The following is a 22,451-nucleotide window of genomic DNA, read 5'->3' as shown; positions in this document are numbered from 1 at the left end:
GACGGATGCCTGTGCCCTGATAACTGGGCAGGGCCTCAGTGGGCGGAGATGAGGAAAGCACATGCCCAGGGCCAGATGCTGTTTGCAGCGAAATCAACACAGGCACATCACAGGACATTCCTTCAGGTTGCACTTCACCTACACACTAAGAAATTGGCTTCGAGGCCGGGTGAGGTGTCTCATACCTGTAATCCCAGCACTTTGGGAGGCCAAGGTGGGTAGATCACTTGAGGTCAGGAGTTTGAGACCAGCCTGGCCAACATGGAGAAACCCGTCTCTACTAAAAATTAGCCAGACGTGGTGGTGCATGCCTGGAATCCCAGCTGCAGGAGGCTGAAGCATGAGAATCACTTGAACCCGGGAGGTGGAGGTTGAAGTAAGCTGAGATCGTGCCACTGCACTCCAGCCTGGGTGACAGAGTGAGACTCTGTCTCGAAAAAAAAAAATTAATGCCTCTAAGGAAACATTGACATTGACTTCCACTTATTTGGATACTAGTATGGAATGACAATTTTTAAAATAAGGAGTATTTAGTGGAGCGGGGGTTAACTGGGGCCTGTCAGCAAGCCTTCTCTGGCAGTGACATTGCAGGTGCCTGCCCCCTCTGCAAACTTCCCTGCAGTGCCTGTCGGCTCTAGGGTGACCAGCTTGTCCCTGTTGGCCCACGACTGTCCCTGTTTTAGCACTGCAATTCTCACATCCCAGGAAAGCTGTCAGTTCCAGGCAAAGCAGACCGTCAGTCCCCTAGCAGTCCTGCCAGGTTCTCAGGGGGTCCTGCTGATGCAGTTCCCACCCCACATGAAGGTCCACTTCTGGACCTGAGGAGCTCTTACACCAACATCCTCTCCAAGCTGGGAGAAGACAAGCGGCAACTCCCAAGCTTACTGGACCTTTATCCACAGACAAATGGCAGGGCCAGTGTTTCCTAGAACCCAACCTGAGAAAACTCTGGTTTAAGTCCATTCCTCAAAGACGCGGAGATGGGCACCTCTGTACCAGGCTCAGAATCGGGTCCCCATAACCGTCAGTAGGGGTTGTGAGGGGCTGGCAGGCTAAGGCAGCCGGCACGGCTCTCTAGCGTGTAGGGCACAAGGCACGGCACCAGGCTGACCAGCTTGGGGAGGTTGGTGGTCAGGGGAAGGCGGGCGGCAGTGGGGGTGGGCAGGGTGCAAGCGGGGAGGTGGGCAGCTGCTAGGCGAGCAGAGCATGGTGAGGGTCAAGGCAGACAGTGGCCGAATCCCAGACAGTTTCCACCTTCTCAGCTGTCCTAGAGGGCTGCTAATCTCACAGATGCCCAGAGAATGAGGAGCGCTGGGGACGTAAGGTGTGGGCCTGGAACACCTGCTATGGGTCGAGTGTGGGGAGTGGCACATCAGGAACGGCTCAGTTGGGAGAACTCAGCGGCCTGCAGAGGGCTGCTCTTACTGAGGCTGAAAGCCTCCTGCCAGCTGGTGCCCTGGCCCTCCAACACCCTCTGCCCCAGCCCCATGACAAACCAGCCACCCTGAGTCACCAGCAGGTTCCTGCTCCTTGCTCACCCAGTCCACAGGCGTTGAACAAGCATCTCCAGGAAGCAAGCATGGCCCCAGGTGCTTGATTGAACCAGATGGCAATGCCTGATCCTACTGAAATATGCAGCCTCCCGGATTCCGACAGACACTGTGAGCCACCAGGATGCTCGGTGTCATGGCTGAGAGAGACGTGGCGAGAAACCGGCGGAAACCCCTGCGGCTGGCACGTGGTGTGGCCAAGACCCAAGCCAGGAGAGGCCTCCCCGACATCAAAGTGGACACTGGTGGACGTGACATCTCCACGTCTCTCAGGGCCGTGCTCAGCACTTGACGCTAAGATGCTCTTTCTCAGTAACTGTTCCAGTAGATGTTGAATAAGCTGAGTCATAAGTGTTTAATCAGCACTTTGTGTGACTACACGGAGCACTGTTGGAGGAGCCTAGACAGCCACGGAGGGTTTGCCGCTGGAAAGGAAGGTGTGCTGAATGTGCTCCATGTGCCTCGCCCCGTGCCTGCACCTGCACCTGCACCTGCACCTGATAGCCACCAGCTGGCCAGGTGTGAGTCATCCCCGTCCCACGGTTCACCTGAAGACACAAGCTCAGCCAGGTTTAGTGATGATAGGAACAGGAGAAAGCTGAGTTCCAATCCTCTCACTGCCTACCAGTGTGACCTTGGGCAAGGTTTGGCCATAAGTCTGTTACCAACATTTAATATCCTTTACTTGATTGAGGGATTGAACAGATGCCCTGGGAAGGAAACTATTTCTATTTTAAATGACTTTCCAGAGATTCTGGAATGAATCCCAACTAAGATCATTAAGACCTCATCACTGCAAAAATAGCATTTTAAAGTTGAACTCATGTGCTTTGAAAGGAAAAGGTCTTTAGCCATAAACAGTTGTGTATTTCTAACACACCGTAAACCAATGTCAAAGGCAAACAAATCAGGAATGTGTTTTGTAACAAACAGGTCAAAAAGTTAATATCTTTAATATGTAAAGCACTCAGAGAAGTCAGTAAGAAAGACAATGACAATGAATACATATTTGTCGAATGAATGGATGGATGGGTGAACAAATCCAATGGAAAACCCTCAAAATAAATGCAATTACAATTCACAAGGAAGAAGAAAATAGATAATACACATAAAAAAAACTCAGTATCACTAGCACTCAAATAAAAATTAAAACAATGACGTGATACGGTTTTCACCATCAAATCGGCAAAGTTCTGTTCAGCGGTAACATGCCATGTCAAGCATAAATCAACAACGTGTAAGGCTGCAGGTAGGAGGGTATCTGGTGCCGCTTTTCTGGACACTGTTTTGACAATGCCAAAGTCCTTCAAGACATTCTTACTATTTGGCCCAGTCATTCTGCTTCTAAAATACATCTTATGGGCATATTTTAAGATGTAGATAGAAATTTGTGTGTAAAAAATGTGCAGTTTATCACTGCATGATGGTGGAAAAAAATATCTAACAGCTAAGAGGGGCTTAAGTAACTAACAGTATAACCGTGTGATGGAGAGATGCACAGCCATTTAAACACGTTTATGAACCATGTTAAATGGTATGGAGGATGTTTCTAAAGCCTGATGGAAATCTGGATGTCAAGTATCATCTCAACTAAGTTTAAAAACAATGGACGCAGGGAAACCACTGGAAGGAAATATACAAAAGTGACAGACTGTGTCCTCCACTGGGTTTTGATTTCCTCCTGCGTCTCGGGGTTTTCTACAGTGAGCATGTGGGACTTCCGTCATGAAGAAAACGGAAAAGCATGCATGTGCACGTGCAGACGCAGACGGACTGGAACGCATGCTCCCACGCAAAGCAAGATGCCAATGTACAGTTTCTTGTATGGTGCTGGGAAGCTGGGACAAGGTATGAGCACAGAAATGCTGCTGGCTTCTACCTTTTCACACAGGGCAAGCACAGTTCCAGCTTGGATTATTGCAACCTGTTCTTCATTTCTCAAATTCTAAAACACAAAAATGGGCAAGGGCATTTGACACTGGATCCCAAATCCACGTGCAGACAGTCAGCACCAAGCAAGTTTTTTTTTCGTTGTTGTTGTTGTTTGTTTTATTTTGTTTGTTTGTTTTGAGACGGAGTCTCTCTCTGTCACCTAGGTTTGAGTGCAGTGGTGTGATCTCAGCTCACTATAACCTCTGCCTCCTGGGTTCAAGTGATTCTCTTGCCTCAGCCTCCCAAGTAGCTGGGATTACAGTAGCTGGGATGCACACCACCACGCCTGGATAGTTTTTGTATTTTTAGTAGAGACAGGGTTTTGCCATGTTGGCCAGGCTGGTCTCGAACTCCTGACCTCAGGTGATCCACCTGCCTCAACCTCCCAAAGTGCTGGGATTACAGGCGTGAGCCACCATGCCCCGCCAACACCAAGCAACTTTCCTAGCTTCTCTCCGAGCTGCACCCGAGGGTCAGCTCCTTCTCGCTAGTGGGGCCAGCGCCTCAGGCAGACAGCTCCTGTCCCTCTGGTTGAGGACATTTCACAGAGTGGCACTGAGCTTTTGTGAAACATGGCTACATGCAAGCTCATCTTTCAGGACGGCAAAAAGATCCCTTTCTCATTTCAGCAATCTCGTGTGACTCCACCTGCATTCTGGGTAGGGGTTCTGAGGCCTTCCCGTCCCCTCCTCATCAACAGGCCAGGGGAACCTAACTTCGGAACCCCACTTCTGACGAATGCCAACCCCACCACCCACACAGGAACATGGCCATACAAAAGCCTTACATTGTACTTCTTAGATCTCTTACATCAGAGAGAAATTAAAAACAAAACAAAACAAAAGTCACACAGCATACACCCAGATCAAAACAAGAACACGAAAGCAGAAACCGATCGCTCATAGTTACCCCGTTATCGCCAAGGATATCTAATTTCTTCATAAGTTCAGAAACATTCACATCCTGGAAGAGATTTCCAACGTTCATTTTTGTGTGAGCTACAGAGACCAACCATACCAATTTCTAGGACCACGGCCTTCCTCTCGACAAGACACCGCGCTCTTTCTTTTCTTTTCCGGCCAAGTTTTGCGCCCAGCCGTTCTTCTGGGGAGTGAGGGAGAGAAGGCATAACTGCTGCTCGTTTGCTGAGTGTTACACCAGCACAAACACTGCTTTCTAGAAAGGCCATGGAATTGGGTGAGTCAGGACGCTGTCCCTGGGGCCGAGCAGGGCTCTAGAACACGGCAAACCCCGGGCCCTTCTAGCAACCACAGCCACCATCTACAGAACCTTGCTACACGCCGGGCACAGGGCCAGGCACTTGGAGTCTGTTCATGATCTAATTTCATCATCACCCCAGCTTCGTGGTGTGGGTATTGTCATTTGGATTTCACAGCGAAGAGGCTAAGGCTCTGAAAGTTTACAGGCCAGAGCAGTGGTGGAACTGGGGTTCACGCTCAGGGCTACACGCCAAGCCTCTGCTGTTTTAAACACATGGGTCAAAATAGAGTCACATTTGGTGACCCTTTAATAAATGGACAAACTGACTTTCAACACAAGGGGTATCTCATGAAAATCAAATCTATCCCAGCACTCCCCCTTTACAGCTGAGCCGGGCACTGAGTGAGCCCTTGGCTGGCATTTAGCAGAGGCACCCCCCAGGCACGCTACCTTAACTCCTTCCTGGTGACAGAACAGCTGGAGAGCGCTGCTGTGGTTCTCGGGGAAGGTGGTGATTTGGAGGTTAAATGCTGGCGACCTCCTCTCTCTCTCCTGGGGAAAAGATTCGGTTTAAAAACAGAATGTGACCGGATTATTTACCACTTGCAATTTTCCCACGTTACTCAGCAAAAACCAAGGAATTCCAGTGGGCACAGATGTTACTAAAAAGCACGAGTTCGGACTAGAAGCAGCCTCGTCTGTGAACTACGACGTTTTCACGCCTTCCCACGCAGCAGTTCTCCATGGAAATGTGTTTACTTCTTCCCTATTCATCTAGGGAGAAATGGTTAACAGGGTACCATGGCTTTATCCATTGTGAGATCAAAACCCAGGAAATCACAGAACTACAAAATTTAAAAAACACAGTTGCACTAAATTTGAATAGATAGCAAAAGCCACCAATTATGGTTTATTACTCTGTGCCAGGCACACCACTCTCCTGTTTAATCCTCAGACAACCCTAGGAGGCAGGCTCATTGCTTTCATTCCGTAGACAAAGAGAAGGTGGTGGCTCAGGGAGGCTGTGTCTGAGGTCCCACGCTAGCAAGCGGCAGGGCCAGGACCCCAAAAGCCGACTTTCTTTCTTTCTTTCTTTCTTTTTTTTTTTTTTTGAGAGGGTGTTCCGTTCTTGTCGCCCAGGCTGGAGTGCAATGGCACAAGCTTGGCTCACTGCAACCTCCACCTCCCGGGTTCAAGTGATTCTCCTGCTCAGCCTCCCAAGTAGCTGGGATTACAGGCACACGCCACCACACCGGGCTAATTTTGTATTTAGATTTTTTTTCTTTTTTAGTAGAGACGGGGTTTCACCATGTTGGCCAGGCTGGTCTTGAATTCCAGAGACCTCGGGTGATCCACCCGCCTCGGCCTCCCAAAGTGCTGGGATTACAGGCGTAAGCCACCTCGCCCGGCCCCAAAGGCTGACTTTGTGTTCCTTCCAGTACAATCTGCCAATACCATTCACAATTTTTTTTTGAACCACACTAACACAACAAGTGATCATTCTACCCCTGCCTTAGACTTACAGCAAAGCTCAATTAATTGCTAAGGGAGGAAGCAGAGCAAGCCTTTTCCCAGAAGAGGTATTTATTAATCATACATAAGTGACAAGTTTTTAAAAGGTCGGGAAAACCTAATTACTTACAGGGAGGGCTAAAGCACAGTGGCAGAACAGGACTCAGGTCTCAGATGTGTTTCCTGCACCGAATGGACTTTAAACACTTTAGCGATGGACAGATTTGTCATGGTGGGGCAGCAGAGAAGACCTTTTCAAATTACACCTTTAAATCAAACTGCTTTGGTTTGAGCAAAGTTACGGTGAGGTGAAAAAATAACACGCTTTGGGCCATTCTAGAAGAATCTAGCTACTGAACGAATGGGCTTCTTGAATAATTCTACTAAGAGCTGTAGCCAAGAGAGGCACGAATCTAGACGGCAGGGCTTAAGAAGATGCTCTGGGGTGAGACTGAAGGAAAGAGGGAGGGCTGGGCACTAATTCAATCAATTTCCATGAAGCCCTAACCTGACTAACCTAGGTTTGAAACAGTCTACTAAGAAAACCTTATTTCTCTTATTAGCCAAAATTAAAAATTAAAAAATAAAAAAACAGGCAAAAAAACAAATTTCATAATGGTTCCATTCCACAGATGCCTTTCTACCAGCAAATTTACTTAAATGGTGTCTCCATAGAAAAAGTGGCCCCAAAACCTCAGATTTTATATGAACAAAAGTCATTTAGTAGGCCGGGCATGGTAGCTTCTGCCTGTAATCCCAGCACTTTGGGAGGCTGAGGCAGGTGGATCCCTTGAGGTCAGGAGTTTGAGACCAGCCTGGCCAACATGGTGAAACCTGTGTCTACTAAAAACACAAAAATTAGCTGGGTGAGGAGGTGTGTGCCTGTGATCCCAGCTACTAGGGAGATTGAGGCAGAAGAATCACTCGCACTCAGGAGGCAGAGGTTGCAGTGAGCCAAGAGTGCACCACGCCACTGTCCTCCAGCCTGGGTGACAGAGCGAGACTCTGTCTCAAAAAAAAAAAGCTATTTTGTTTCTGGTGGTTCTGAAGGATGGTGGAGACCATTAAGGAAAACTGTAAACTGGGTAGTGCTTATAGAATTCTCATGAGAAAGACTCATAACAAGGATTTGTGAAAGGTTCTCTAACAGCAGCAGGAGTATTAACAATGACCTCACATAACTTCCAATTCTGTCGCACAAATAAAATGCTCATGTCATGCTGAGCCAAGAGCTGAGTCACTCTTGGTGTGAGAAATACCCAGGCCACAGGTCCCTGCCCACACGACAAGGTACACACGGTCAGTTCTAATGCAGACAGAATTGTAACTCAAGCCGGGAGGAGAAAACAAAATTGGGGAAGCCACAGACACTGTGAAGGTGCTCACTTTGAGGGTTTCACACATGCAAAGGTTTCAGCTGAGAGACAGCAGAGCCGCGCCACTACAGGTGCTTAGAGAAACTCATCACAAACTTAAGTGATGTTTAAAATGCCAATGATTTTTCAACAGAAACAAAAAAAAAGGATTATGAAGTACCATGAGAGCAAGGCAATACAGTAACACACCCGAGGTAAGATTTCAGCTGGAAGCAGTAAGACCATTAGTATTCTTTCACTGAATCTCACTCGGTGCATTGGGGCGGTTCCTGAAGGAACAGGATTTCTACATGTGAATAGCAACTGATCTCCCTCCAGTAGTTTTGAGTTGCAGTTTGAGTTGCAAATAGTAATTTCTTTAGTCCAATATTGCTGCAATGCCTGGGTCTGTATTTACTGGATAAAAGAGTTTGAACAACGTAACTAGTTTTCTGAAATGCCTATGCAAATACATCCTTCTACCCTGTCTTTACTTACCTTGTGTTTACCTTGGCAAATAGAAAATGGGCCCAAACTGGCATTAAACACATTCTAGAGTCAACTGCTGGCTCAGGTCAGACTCTGCTATTTCAAAAGGTGAGATTTACTGCATGCAAGATCACTTAAAAAGGTGTGTTATTAATTGCAACAGTGCTTCCGTCTGGGTGTGCAGAATGCGTACCCGGTGACTACGCATGCAGGAAAGAAGTAGTTATGGAAATGAAACACAAATAAAAAAGGCAAAATATTGCAAAAACAAATTATTTTATTAAGTGCAAAACAAGCCATAGGCAATAAATATATTAGCTCTGGTACATGTCCATAGACTTGGGTGAGCACGCTCTCCAGAACACATTAAGGCAGTGAAATTATTCTGAACATACAGATTTAAAAAAAAAGAAAGAAAGAAAGAAAGAAACTATAACATGTCCCCTTTACACATGCTTGAAAACATCTGGGAGCTTTACATGAATTTCAGTTTGGGTTCAAAGAGAATGTCTGCTCCGTTTGAGAGTTTACAACAGATAGAGTCTCTTACTTCGAGTTCTAGCACTCTGAATTCTAACAGCTCGTTCTGATCCTTGGCATCTTGCATTTCATTCTTCAGCTGGTTCTCTTCCATTTCTAGTCTGTAAATCTAGAGCAAAGATACCTGCGGATTAACAGGATGGGCGGGAGCACTGGGGTCCCCTGGTTACAGGCCACCTGACTGAGTGGCTGGAGGGAAACAGAGGACCGGCCATGGAGGCAAGGGGCAGGAGAGGGCAGGGTTTGCAGCAAGCAAACGAATGAGGTAGGCACTGCAGGTCCTTTCTGCCGATGCGGCTGGGAATGAAGGAGACAGAGGCTGGGCCAGGTTCACCCCTGCACCTCTGAGCCTGGCCCAGTGGAGTAGGGGCTACTTATATATTTGCTGAATAAATGAATGATGGGGAGACTGAGGCATGGAGCTATTAAGTCCCTCCCTTGCGGCCAAACACTGGGAAGCAAGAGTGCCACACCCAAAGCCTGTCCAGGTCTTTCCAACTCAAGCCCCACCAGATTCAGCCCACCCAGACAGAGACCCAGCCAGCTGCGGCAGGGAGGCCCCCTCCTGCTTCCCCACAGAGCTTGCAGAAGAAGCCGTAAAGGCAGGAGTTCCCTGAGAGCGCAGATCCGTGTGGGAAGTGACACTGCCTGCATCCCAGACACAGCTGGGAGATGCTGGATCACTTAGCCAACTACTCCAGCTCTCAGCTTCTGTCCAAGAAGAGAAACAGCAGCACCCATGGCCTGGCAGCAGCAAGAAGTCACTAAAATAACCATGTACACGAGGGCTTTGAGTAAAGCCTCATAGCACCATTACAGAAGGCTAGAGGGGGGCCCTCTGCCAGGTGATCCCATCTCCGGGAGACCTTTAGAAATGGGATGAGGGGGTGAGGGTTTTCCATGGCTCCCAGAATTTAGTGAACAAGACACCAAAGATGCTAAAATTCTCCCAAGGCCCGGGGCTGCTCGCTGTCCTAAATGCCCTTGTCCCAAATGCCCTTGATAAATGCAGGGAAGGGAATGGGGCCACATGCTGGTTAGCAGCAGAGAGGGGGCTGGGCCGAGGCCCCCACCAAGGCCAGGCCAGGTTCCTCCAGTCCTGGTGCCCCAGGATGCTTAAAAGCTAAGGCCTAACCTAGGGTCTGGCTCCACTTACTTGCAACATCCAGAGACAGTGGACTGGAGGCTGCCAGGGGCCGGGAGGCAGGGCAGAGGGGGGACTGCACATGGGCAGGGGGGGTCTTTATCAGGCTGATAATGTTCCAAAACTGCATTGTGGTGATGGTTACACAACACAGTAGATTTACAAAAAGAATAAGTGAATTGTACACCAATTAGGAAAAAATAAGCTACAATTTTAATTCCAAAGCATTAGAGCTACTCCCCAAGCAGACTCTCTGAGAGCTCTGGAAAGTTCCACAACCAGAAAGAGAAGAACAGAGGCCCAGTTCCCATTATGGGTCAGCTGCACTGAGGATCTGCCCATGGATCTGCCTCAGGTGCCCACCACACTGGTGGTTGAAGGGCTCTGGACCATAAAGCCACAGCAGAGGTGGCCTGGAGCCCAATGTCAGGAAGATGGACCAGCCCAACAATAGGCCAGCCCTCCCCATTTCTGCAGGTGTCTCCAGAGGATGGGGCAGCCTTCCCCATTTCTGCAGGTATCCCCAGAGGTCAGGGCCAGCCCTCCCCATTTCTGCAGGTGTCTCCAGAGGATGGGGCAGCCCTTCCCATTTCTGCAGGTGTCTCCAGAGCATGGGGCAGCCCTCCCCATTTCTGCAGGTGTCCCCAGAGGACAGGGCAGCCCTCCCCATTTCTGCAGGTGTCCCCAGAGGTCAGGGCCAGCCCTCCCTATTTCTGCAGGTGTCCCCAGAGGTCAGGGCAGCCCTCACCATTTCTGCAGGGTGTCCCCAAAGGACAGGGCAGCCCTCCCCATTTCTGTAGCGTGTCCCCAGAGGTCGGGGCAGCTCTCCCAATTTCTGCAGGGTGTCCCCAGAGGACAGGCCAGCCCTCCCCATCTCTGCAGGGTGTCCCTAGAGGTCGGGGCAGCCCTCACCATTTCTGCAGAGTGTCCTTAGAGAACAAGGAAGCTCTCCCCATCTCTGCAGGGTGTCTGCAGAGGTTGGGACCTGTCCTCCCCATTTCTCCAGGGTGTCCCCAGAGGATGGGGCAGCCCTCCCCATTTCTGCAGGTGTCCCCAGAGGACAAGGCCAGCCCTCCTCATTTCTGCAGGTGTCCCCAGAGGACAGGGCAGCTCTCCCCATTTCTGCAGGGTATCCCCAGAAGTTGGGGCCAGCCCTCCCCATTTCTGCAGAGTGGCCTGGGAAGACAGGCCAGGCCTCTCCATTTCTGTGGAGTACCCCAGGAGGATGATCTAAACCAGCTCTGCAGACCTGGTCCCAGAGGATAGAACCACAGATGTGCTTTGATTCCATGTGAGGAAGACATCTCTCCTCATGGGAGGTGTGCAGGACCCGAGGCCCTGGTCACTGGAGTGCCCAAATGGCACTGGGCACGACCCGTGTGGTCTGAGCAGGCCCGCGGGGTCCCAACTGCCCTGCGGCTCTGTGCTTCCCTGAAGTGGGGTCACGCACCTTTTCCAGCAAGTCTTGGTTTGTTCTGATGAGCAGCTGCTTCTCTTCAACCCACTTGGAATCCTAAGGAAAAGCACTAAATATGGTCACATTCATGGAACCAAACAGACGGTCAAGTAACAAACTTTTAGTGAGAAAGGTCACTTTCTATGAAACTGACTATGGAAAGGTCATAGAAAATGACAACCGTGATGTGTCCTCATTGTCCCTGTCAACTTTTAAACCCCAAAAAGAGAAACGGCTGGTTTGTGGGGCATCCCTTCTCCACTGCGTTCACATTCCCAAAAGCACAATGACTCCATTCTGTCAGTCTAATTGACAGAAACATGGCTCCAGGGTGACTGGTCCACACTGGCAGACCCTCCATGCATGCGGAAGGCTGACCTCATACCCCGCGGACTGGCCAGAGCCACACTGATATGCTTTTGTTCATTCTACTCTCTCTGCCTGTGACGCCCTTCCCACGTTTCTTTGCCTGGTCATATCCTCTTGCATAAGTCCTGTGAGCACACGGCACCAAGTCCATCTTGTCGCCGTGGCACTCTGAGCCCGGCACAGTGCCTGTCACACGGGGACAGGGGTACTCTGTGAATCCCGGAATGGATGGATGAAGGAATAAGTAAAGGCATGGGGAGCCCTCTCCAACTCCCTCCTCCCTTCTCTGCTGGTCAGCCACAGAGCTGGGGCTGGGCTGAGGCCCCTCCCAAGCACCAGGCTGGGCCGGGCTCACTGAGTCTTGTTGTTCTAGAATGCTGAGAAGCAGAGGCCTGGCCTAGGGTCTGATCCCAAGCACATGGAATGCACAGAAGAGGCCCTGGTTGCCTCCAGGCTTCTGTCTCCCTGGCACCTGGCACCTGCATCACCCCCATGCTGACCCATGTGTGGGCCTCACCAGGCTGCGAGCACCTGTGAGGAGTGGCTATGCTCCACCCACCTTTTGTCTGTGGCATATTGTGGCCAAAAATGGCTGCAACACTCCCTCCCACCTCTGTGTGCATCCCCTTTGCCATGTGACTTGGCAGCTCCTCCCAGCAGGTGAGGGGGTCCATTTCTCCAACCTCAAAGCTGGGCTGGGCCATGCCATGCTCTGGCTACTGGGATGTTAGCAGAGGTGACCTGAGCAGAGGTTTGGACCATCCTTGGGCCTTGGGCTTGTCCCCAAACCAGGGGGAAAGAAGCCAGGTGGGCCTCCCTGAAGCAGAGGCACCTGGCCGGGAGCTAGCAGTCTGTGCCTAGCCTGAGCCCAGCCCAAAATGCTGATCCACAGAACTGTGTGCAAATAGAATCCCTGTTGTTCTAAATAACTAAGTGTTGGGGTGGTTTGTTACTCAGCAACAGCAAACTGATTCAGCATCCCAGGTACCAGCACTGGGCCTGGGATAGGTGAGAGTTCTGGGAAGTGCTTGCTGGATGAACGGCCACAGGCTCTGCCTCAGACAGGTGCCATCCTCCAGCAGGCATGGAGGGCAGAGCAGGCCACACAGAGAGGTCCTACCCCCCTGGGGGAGGCTAAGTGTGGAAAGTAAAAAAGTTCCTCTTCAAAGTTTCCCTACTTATGAAAGAATAAATCATAAGTAATAGTTTCTTTTTAAAAACTAACTTCCTTCAAGCCTCCTTGCCTTTATACTAATAACCCTTTGTTAAGCCCCTCCTATGTAGCTGTTAGATATAAGGGAATAAGTACATTCTACGTCTTTCTACTTTAACCAAGATATTTGTTATAGACATGCTCAAGCATGTCCCAGCTCACAGCTTATGTTCTTTCCTTATTTGGAAATGTTATTACTTCTCTAAGTCTTTTCACAAGCAACTTCCTCTTTTCCTTTGTTCTCTATTACCTTTACCTATCTAGAAAAGTTTTAAGTTATTAGTCAATTGGGTCTAACTTAGACTGTGAGGTCCAGCTCCAGCCAATGGAGACAGGACACAGCAGTAAGGACCCAATGCATAAGGAATAAATATCCCTGCTTTTCTTTGTTCAATGTGCTCTCATGGCAGGACTGCTGACAGGCAGCACCCTTTCTGCAGAAAGTAAAATTGCCTTGCTGAGAAAACTTTTTCTTTTCCTTGCAGTGCCAAGGAATAAGCATTTACTTACAACACTAAGTTAGTTATAGAATGTGATCAGGCAACTTACAGATATGTGGGCTCAGCCTGGAAGAGGGAAACTGAGGCTAGCAGCCTCAAAAACAAAGCCTTATCATCTCGCACCTGGATTTCTGCCCCAGCTACGCCTGGGTTCTCCTCTGTCCTCCTGCTTAATGTGTTAGGTATTATTATTAGCCCCACTTTAAAGATGAGGAAACTGAGGCACAAAGAGATTATGTAACTTGCCCAAGGTTATGCAACAAGGAAGTGGCAGAGCTGCCCTCCGACCCAGGTGGCCAGCTATAGCATGTGAGCTCTGCGTCATGATCCCACCACATGGAGGATGTGGACCTCGATTTAGAGAAGCCATTCCAGAGGGCCGGGCGCTCACATTCCCCCACGCAGTCCATCGGTAAAGTCTGCTGTGGTGACCTGCTCTGTGCCAGGCATGCATGCTGGTTGCTGGCTGTCCGCCTCCATGGGAACCTCAGTCTCAACCCCGAGCCCTGCGGCAGCCGTTCTGAGCTGCCAGCTTTGCAGCTTTGCAGCTTTGCAGTGCTCTTCCGGAGCTGCTTCTGTTAAGCTGCCTGGAACCTCTTGCACCCCTTGCTTCACACCCGCCTCCTCCCACTGTGTCCCACCGGGCCTAGGAACTGTGGTAGACCTCCCCTGGCCTCCTCAGCCCCCCATAGATGCCTCTCTGCAGGCAGGGGTGGGGGCCACCAGACCCTCCGTCTGCCCACACCCTCCTTGGCACCCTCACTGTTAGTGGGGCCACGTGACTGATGAATTTCGCTGAGGCAGCAAACAGCCAAGCAGAGGAAAAGTTCGAGAAGGGGCAGTTCCAAGATGGTGGTGCCTCCTGCCCTGCATCCCTGAGAGGCCCCGGGGAGAAACAGGAGTGTGAACAGAATACACCTTGTCACATGGAGCCAGGGAGACGTTCAGGTTATGTCACCACAGCAGCACTTCGGACACAGAGGAGGCTGACCCATACTAACCTTTGCATGCCACCCCCTGAGAGGCCAGATTTCCACCCAGAGCCCTCTCTGGCTCCCCTACTCCAGGGGACAGGTCTAGGCCCAGGCATTGCTTTTCTGCTGTGTCTTACTGTCAACCAGGCCTCGCCTAATCAAATGCAGTGGATGGGTAGGTGCAGTCGACTCTAACCTGAGCAGCACAGGACCAGACTGTTCTAAGACACAATCAGAGGCCAGAGGTGGGGCCTCTGCAATAACCCAGGGTTAGTCATGGGTGCTGGTTCATTTTCACAATTAAAATCTTGATAGGAAATGACAGCTCTTCTTCAGGTTCAAGTCAAAAACAGCTTTGATCACACCTCTGCTTTTGGAATTACCTCTTTTTTGTGCATTTGGCAAACAAACAAAGAAAAGGCCGAGTTAGACTGCCATACCTTGCTTTGATTTTTTAACTCGGCACACAGGCATGGTAGGAAGCACATTCATGCCTGGGTTCTGCTAGTGTTTTTCCTCTAGTGTCTCTGGAGCTCCTGATCCAGCCCCACAGAACGTCCCCCTTGGCACATAGGCGAGCCCCAGGGATACTACCGAGGGGACAGAAAGGCAAAGATTCACAGAGCACAGATCACTCCTGCTCACCTGTCCCTTCTCAACCAGTAACTTCTCCAAATCTTCGATTTTGGCCTGACACCTCAGCAGATCAGCTTGTAGCTGCTCCCGAGTCTGGAAGGGAAAAGACCAGGCAGTGAGCAGGTCACCTTCAATGGGTGACAGAGAAGTGGAAAGCGTCATGCCCCAATGCAAGAACTGCCTAGAGTCCTTATAGGCAAACCTTAGGAACAAGTTCACTTTTAGGAGCACATATTCAACCTTGGTCTACTAGCAGCATGGCTCAGCTTCAAACACAAAAATCATTAAGAACGGAACAGCCTTGTTTGGTTTTACAAACCAAAACTTGCTTGGTTTTACAGGCAAGGAAAATGAAGCCTGGAGAAGGGAACCTGTTTTTGAAGGGGGTGAGTGAGCCAGAAGCCAGCCACACTCGGGGCCCAGGCCCAGCTCTCTGACCAAGTCCAATCCTTACTGAACCTGAAGCTCATTCAGCCATCATCAGACTTTAACACACTTGCACAATTGCGTAGCCCCCAGCCCAGGCCCCTTATCACCTACAGCAGGGGCTGCAAAGCAAAATACTTCAAGCACCAAGCAAGTCATATAAATAAGGGAAGTCAACTGGGTGTGGGGTAACAGGGAGTGGTGGGGACTGTGGCAAGCCAGAGGCACATGTCCCATCTCAGGGAGACACTGCCACCCAGCAGTAGCTACAAGAAATGGGATGCCTGTTGCTGCCAGATATGCCGACCTTTCAAGAGAGGTCAGGAACCTGGATTTCTCTATGGAATCTCTTGACTTTTAAATGTTGGCAGGTAGATGAAATTTAAAAAGCAAAACAAAAATTATTCAGCCCACACAAAGCCTCACAGTTTTCCTCCTCTGACCTAGATGACAAAGACTGGGTCTTTGTCTTATGATTGGACAAGAAGCTTCTCTCCCTACTGACCTCACTCCCTCTTACTCCTGGCTCCCCGCTACAAGGCCACTGCTGCCCCTGGAACAAACTCCACGTGGGCGTGGCCTCTCCTCTCTGCCTTTGCCATCAGATTTGCCAGGCAATGCCCCATTCTGGCCCATCGCCTTTAAGACTACCAAAATCCATCCCTTTGTGGAATTCCCAAACAGGGCTCTGAAAAAGAGCACAGGCCCTGAGTCCGAGAAACCTGGCCTTGACTCCCAGCTCTGTTCAGTATCATCTGGGTATTTGGGGGCAAGTTGCTTGGTTCTGAGCCTGTTTCCTCATTCAGAAGATCGGGTTAATTCCTCCGGCCTCAGGAGGCCAGTGTGGGGATGAGATGGGGGAGGGGATGGAGCGAAGCACCTGTGTGTGCTCTCCAAGAGTCCCCCGCACTCCCAGGAGGAAGGGAGAGCAGGCCCCAGTCTATGTGACTCCCAAAGGTGGGAGAAGGGCCAGTGGGTGGAAGTTTCCAGAAGGCAGAGCTCAGCCCAGCCTGAGGAATGGTGTGGCCTGGACTGAGGTGGTCACAGGGCCCAGAGTGCCTTGGTGGCTGGGGAGCACCCTGAGAGTCCCTGCAAGTGTTCTGGTGGATGTCCCGGAGGGCGGGGGGCTGGCAGCCCTGGAGGGAGGGGAGCTTGAAGGCTGCAAGCCGGCCAAGTCTATGATTTCATCACTTAGTCTTAAATTCTGAACACACGCTGTCCTCCAAACAGACGGCACAGGTGATGTGTAGCGTTGCTTCCTCTAACAGCTCAGTGTTCCAGAGTGCCTGCCATCACACCAAGGATGCAGAGAGGGATCTAGAATGTCACTGCAGCAAAGACCTTGCTGTGGGTTCCCCACCACCTCTCAGAATCCCCTCTGAGTGTCCAAGCCAGGGTATGTCACACTTCTGGAAAGGACCTACATGACCTGGCCTTCGGCCCCTTCCTCGAGCCCTGAGGCTGGCTGCACTCACCCGGGCCTCCCTCTCAGCATCCAGCGTGCCTCCCACCTGCTCCTGGAGCAGGGCGTAGGCGCGTTGCAGGGCCTGGTACTCCCGGGTCAGCTGGCAGAAGCGCAGGTCAGCCTCCTCTCGGGCTGTGGCCTTCACATAATGGAGAAGAAAACAAATAATCAAGTGCATAATTACAATAATAAATGATTTATGATTGATTTTAATAATAAACATAAATAATCAAACACTTGCTGTGGCTTTGAGTGCCAGGGTCAACTTAGACATCAAACGGCCACATCTCACAGTGCTGCCATCAAGTGCTTAAGGAGCCTTGAATTGCCAGGAAGCAACTAGGGCATTGAAGGAAAGGGCTGCCGGGAGGAGGCACCTCCTCAGCCATCAGCACTCCTCCCAGGAGCTCCCACCCACAAGAATCACTTGAGTTATGTGGGAGCAGGTGGGAGAGAAAGGGCTGGTACTATGGAACCAGCCACAACTCCAGAAGCAAAGGTCTCCATTGTAAAGGGTGTCCCCTCCCACCCAGCACTTCCCATTCTGGGAATTTATCCTAAAGAGATGGCCGGGCATGGTGGCTCACCCCTGTAATCCCAGCACTTTGGGAGGCTGAGGCACATCACCTGAGGTCAGGAGTTCAAGACCAGCCTGGCCAACATGGTAAAACTCCATCTCTACTAAAATACAAAAATTAGCTGGTCATGGTGGTGGGCACCTGTAATTCCAGCTACTCGGGAGGCTGAGGCAGGACAATTCCTTGAGCCTGGGAGGTGGAGGTTGCAGTAAGCCAAGATCATGCCACCACACTCCAGCCTGGGCGACAGAGCTAGATTGTCTCCAAAAAAAAAAAAAAAAAAAAAAAAAAGGCCACGTAAGCTTGTAAAGACACAAACATGAAGGAGCTCCATGCATGGTTCACAGGTGTGGAAAACGACACAGCATAAAACCCTCATCAGTGCGTGCTGCTCATCCATGGGAAAGCCCCACATGGCCGTGACAGAGGATGAGGCAATCCCATGTTCTGGTGCTGAAAGATGCCTACTACATATCACTGGCTGGGAAAAGGCAAACTGAAAAGCACGCGTCCTGTTTTAAGTTAAACAGAAAAGGCCCATGGCTGAGAACAAGACCCTAAAGGCTGAGTAGCCTAGTCCAGACCCCTGTGCAGGACAGGCTGATGGACTGTGGTGTGTCTCCAGCACCGGCCAGGCCCCTCCCTCCAGCCGGCACTTGGGCTGAGGCTGGTGGGCTGACGGGGAGGATGGTGTGTCTCTCCCGGCATGAGAAAGGATGTCCAGGGGATGACCTGCAGAGGTGACACGTGTCCCCTAGAGTTTTCGCACAAGATGGAAGAGCAAAGAGAGGGCCACCTTGGGGTCGGATGTGCCAGCACCCATAGCACGTGCCACATTTTCCTATGGCAAATAGACCCATGGGAGGAAACCAGCCTAGAAGTCATTCCAGATGGGACTCCATAGAAAAGGCCACCAGGAGGGGACAAGGACAACAAGCGGGGGTGTGTGGGAGGCAGACCATTCAGAGTCTTGGGACGTGGGGGCACAAGGAGCTGCAGTGCCCAGTCCCTCACCAGGAAGCTGTGGGGTGCAGCACAGCAAGGGGAGCTCGTGGAGACCTGGAGAAGTGCTTCCCCGAGAGGCAGCGCGATCCACCTGCCCTTGCCAGAGGGCACTACCCTGAGGGCCAGCTGCCCCGGCATATCCGCACCCCCTTCCCACTCTTGCCCTTCCCTGGGCTCAGAAAAAGCCACCAGGGGCCTGCATGGGAAGAGGCAGAAAAGCGAGGTAGGGAAACATCAGCCAAGCCTGACGCAGGCCCCGGCGGGGAGCAAGGGGAAGGTCTGCGCTGAATGAAGTCTGCTGTTTAGGAAATTAATCAGATGTGATTATTCCCGTCACTGGAAGGCATAGAAGCCCACAAGGTCTGCCTGAGATGTAATCAGCACTCCTGAAAGAAGTCACCTGGGGAAGGTGAGTGAGAACGAAGCTGGTCTTTGCTCCCTCGCGAATCCACCTTGCTCAAGAACCTGGCTATGCACCCAGATGGGCACAGGTGGTCGGGACAGGGTGAGGTGGCGACCTTAGGGTGATGGGACTTCAGGGCTCTTCACCTTCTTCTTTATATATTTTTGGATCACATGCTTCATCTTAGTCAAGAAAGCAATGATGCTGTTTCTGCCTGGTGGGGTGTGTGTGTGTGTGTGCACACATGTGGGGACCAGGGAGAGACCATTACGCAGCAGTTTTAATTGCAAATGGTGAGGAAACCCAAGGCAACATCCCTCAATGACTCAGCTTGAACTTGGCAGCCACAGATTTCCTTGGTGGGGAAATCAGTGCTGGGGAAAGAAAGGGTCCCCACGTGCTGCCCTCCCATTGCCATTCATGGAGCCCACAGCTGTGGGGGCCGCCTTCCCTTCACGCCATTGGCTTTGATAATGCACCGGTAGGAACGGGCCATCTGGGGTTCAGAACTATAGGCAAGGGAGCGAAACTTGCAACTATCAAAAGCAGGAGGTGCCGCCCCAAGAGCATCTGGGGTGAGGTCCCGCCCCCTCTGCAGGTTTGCTTACATCGTCCAAGTCTTCTTCGGGCGTGGCTGGGGTCCTGTCTGTCCTGTCTGTGTTGTAGGATGTTTCGGACAAGGTTTCTGAGTCCACAGACTCCTCATCAAATCCAAAAAATGTCTCCACAACATGCTTCTGTAAAACGCAATTTGTATGATGTTAGCAACGACTGAGGATTGCCAGAGTCTGCCAGTCCCTGGTCGTGGGCATGCCAGTGCGGGGGGGTGACGATTGATATTTGGGCCACTGGGGCATCCCAAGATGCGGTTGGTGGGCTTCGTAACTGACTGGGTGGGATAAAAGGTGGCAGCAGGTGGCGGATGATGCTAGGGTTTACAGCCCGAGCGAGCTAGTCTGGCCCTGGCCTTGGCTCTCCAGCTGTAGACCTGTGCAAACCACTTGGCCCCTGGAGCGCCAGCCTCCTTCTCTAGCAAATGGATTGAGAAGCCACCTCATCTGTGAGCACAAAAGGGGGTCAAGCGTGCCCTGCGCCCAGAAAGCAGCTCAGCACTCTGTCACGCTCCATGAGCAGCGCACTGGCTGTACCAAGGAGAAGGGGGACAGGGCCCAGGGAGAGGCTCAGTTCCAAGGAGAAGAACTGGGTGAATATGGACAGCAGAGGGGGCAACAGCTTGAAGGAGTGGCGAGCCCAGCCATAGTCCTAGTACTCTGACTAGCGTGGGAAATGTGTGGCCCAAGTCCTGGCCAGACCCACACTTAGAGGCAATCTCTGCTTAACTTTTTATTATAGAAAACTGGGAAGAGTCACACAATGAGAAGGAATCATGAAATAGACCTTCACACCAACCATCACTCCGATCCAGAGGCAAATTGTATGGCTCTATGTGCCGGCCTCTGAGTTGCCCTGCTGGCACTTCTCCCACCCAAATATCACAGGATATGGGGCTTCATTCATCTGTCTATCCATTCATTCACTCAGCAAACACTGGCAAAGCTCCTTCTATGGGCCAGACACGGGGCAGGCCTGGGGAATACAATAGGATCATAACCAGGCCAGGTCCCTGCCCCAAGGAGCTTGCATCCCCTAGGGGCTGCAGACCTCAACCCACAATCACCAGATCAATGTCCCTTATTTTAGGAACATAGCTTTTTTGTTTTTTTTCCCAAACAGCCCCTGACAAGGATTTTTATTTGTTTTTACAGTCAATGAATGCCTTTTGGACCATGAAGAATGAATCAAAACTAAATTCCAGAGCCCAGCCCGAGGCTCTGCTGGCTCATCCAACACATGACTTCACCCAGAGCTCCCCCAACCCACAGAGAAAAGCCAGGCACTCCCCACATACTAAGGGCCCCTCCCAGCCCAAGTGTTTTACCCAAATATCTGTAAATGTGAGAAAAATGTGACTGGCACCAGAATTAATAATGCGATCAGAAAATAATTCAGACATAAGGCAAGGAAGAAGATGCAGGGACATCCTTGTCACCTTACACAGTTTCTGAAGGTGCTGCAAGGGAGGCACCCACCACCACATGTCACCCAGAACGTTCTTGCATCTGGCACCTGTCTTTCTGCGCACTGCATCCCCCAACCCCTACATTCCTCCTTGCTTTTTAATATGCATGGGGAATACGCCTCTCCCTCGAACTCCAGACTCATATGTCAGCTGCGTCCTTTATGGCATCGTGGAATCCTAGTGGGCAGTGACTTACCCCCAACACCGCACCTTCCGTAATCTAACCTCAGACCAGCAGCAGCAGCTCATGCTTCAGTTGCCCAGGCCCCAATCCCAGGAGTCCTCCCCTCTCTTCTCCACCTCTCATGCCTGCCCTCCCTAGGAGAAACCCTGTTGGCTTCACCTTCAACTCAAAATCCAGCCCTCTCACCCCCTCTCTCCATTGGGACCTTCATCTTGGTCCCAGCCACCAATATCTCTCTCTCTCGAATTACTAAAACCACCAACATCCATGCAGACTACAAGTGGTCTGCAAGGCCCTGCAGGATCTACCTCCCATCCTGCCCTGGCATCATCCCTCCCTCTCCTCCTCTCCTCTCCTCCTCCGCTCCAGGCTCCTGCACCCCACACACATACCCCACACACATACCCCACACACACCTGCCACGGGGCCTTTGTGATACGAGATGCTTTTCCCCAGAATCCACATGGCTCCTTCCCTAGATTCCCTTAGGTCTCTGCACAAATGCAACCATATGAGAAAAGGCTTCCTGGCCACCATGCCCAGGTCTCTCCTACTTCATCCCCACCCCAGCCTCTCGGGCCTCCTTCTTTATTCCTTTCCATAGCACGTCTCTCACCTGACGTAAGATCTGGCAAGCTGTTGTGTTTACTGCTGGTCTTCCCCCTACCCCTTGAAATGGAAGCTCCATGAAGGCAAGGGGAGTTGGCCCTTTTGTTCCTGACTGTGTCCTAGTGTTAATGAACTCAAAGCCACACTAGTTTGTCTATCCACAAACAGATTTTGTTTTGCACATGACACCCTTTCCATTCATTCACACAGCTGGCATCAGCTGGGCACCATGTGGTTACATGCCCCAGATGAGTCTCACTGGCAGGTATGTGAGGACTATGGGCACCATCGACTTCAATGTCATTTCTCTCCTCGCAGAGGCTGGAGACAATCATCTATTCAAATCTCCCCTCCAGATGAGAACCCCACCTGACTTCAGGCATCATGGACTCTTCCAACGAGCTCTAGAGAGCAGTGGTAGTGACATCCCATGGTGACAATGGCACCCACAGGAGTGATGCATCTGCAGCACTCAAGCTTTTCTGCACACACAGGTCACCCCCCCGCCGAGCTCCAGTTTCACTCAAGCTCTTCTCTACACACAGGTCACCCCCCTGAGCTCCAGGTTCCACATTTTTCTGAGCAGCCGCTGAGCTGACCTTATTTCTTGCAAACACTGCTAACTGCAAGGCCTCTGGGGATGGGTCTGTTTGTTGCTGTAGCCCAGGAAGCATCATCAAGTTACACACTTTCCAAACATTTAGGACATACTGCTGGGCTGTGACCATCCATGTCAGCATCAGGGACCCTCCTGGGGGCAACGACTTAGCGCTCAATTACCTAGGACGATCCATTGTGAAGGCCCTGCAG

The 22,451-nt window shown here is 51.0% G+C and overlaps 1 protein-coding gene across 2 annotated transcripts in view; it reads right to left on the bottom strand.

Annotated features, from left to right (window-relative positions):
• JAKMIP1 (janus kinase and microtubule interacting protein 1) overlaps positions 1-22,451 on the bottom strand; it is a 173,207-nt gene that overhangs the window by 17,016 nt on the left and 133,740 nt on the right. The window contains exons 9-16 of one of the 2 annotated variants that reach the window (XM_002814560.5): positions 19,377-19,505; positions 16,793-16,921; positions 14,901-14,984; positions 11,194-11,256; positions 8,610-8,708; positions 5,154-5,255; positions 4,392-4,445; positions 3,430-3,495 (exon numbers count right to left, since the gene is read on the bottom strand). In XM_002814560.5, the coding sequence (XP_002814606.5) occupies positions 3,430-3,495; positions 4,392-4,445; positions 5,154-5,255; positions 8,610-8,708; positions 11,194-11,256; positions 14,901-14,984; positions 16,793-16,921; positions 19,377-19,505 (726 nt within the window). Of the gene's footprint in view, positions 1-3,429; positions 3,496-4,391; positions 4,446-5,153; positions 5,256-8,315; positions 8,709-11,193; positions 11,257-14,900; positions 14,985-16,792; positions 16,922-19,376; positions 19,506-22,451 lie in introns of those variants that run through there. The other variant, XM_054553696.2, reaches the window with a different exon arrangement.

The sequence above is a fragment of the Pongo abelii genome, chromosome 3 (assembly GCF_028885655.2).
Source record: "Pongo abelii isolate AG06213 chromosome 3, NHGRI_mPonAbe1-v2.0_pri, whole genome shotgun sequence".
Lineage (NCBI taxonomy): Eukaryota > Metazoa > Chordata > Mammalia > Primates > Hominidae > Pongo > Pongo abelii.
The sequence above is the reverse complement of the archived record's forward strand: the minus strand, read 5'-3'. Positions and strand labels throughout refer to the sequence as shown.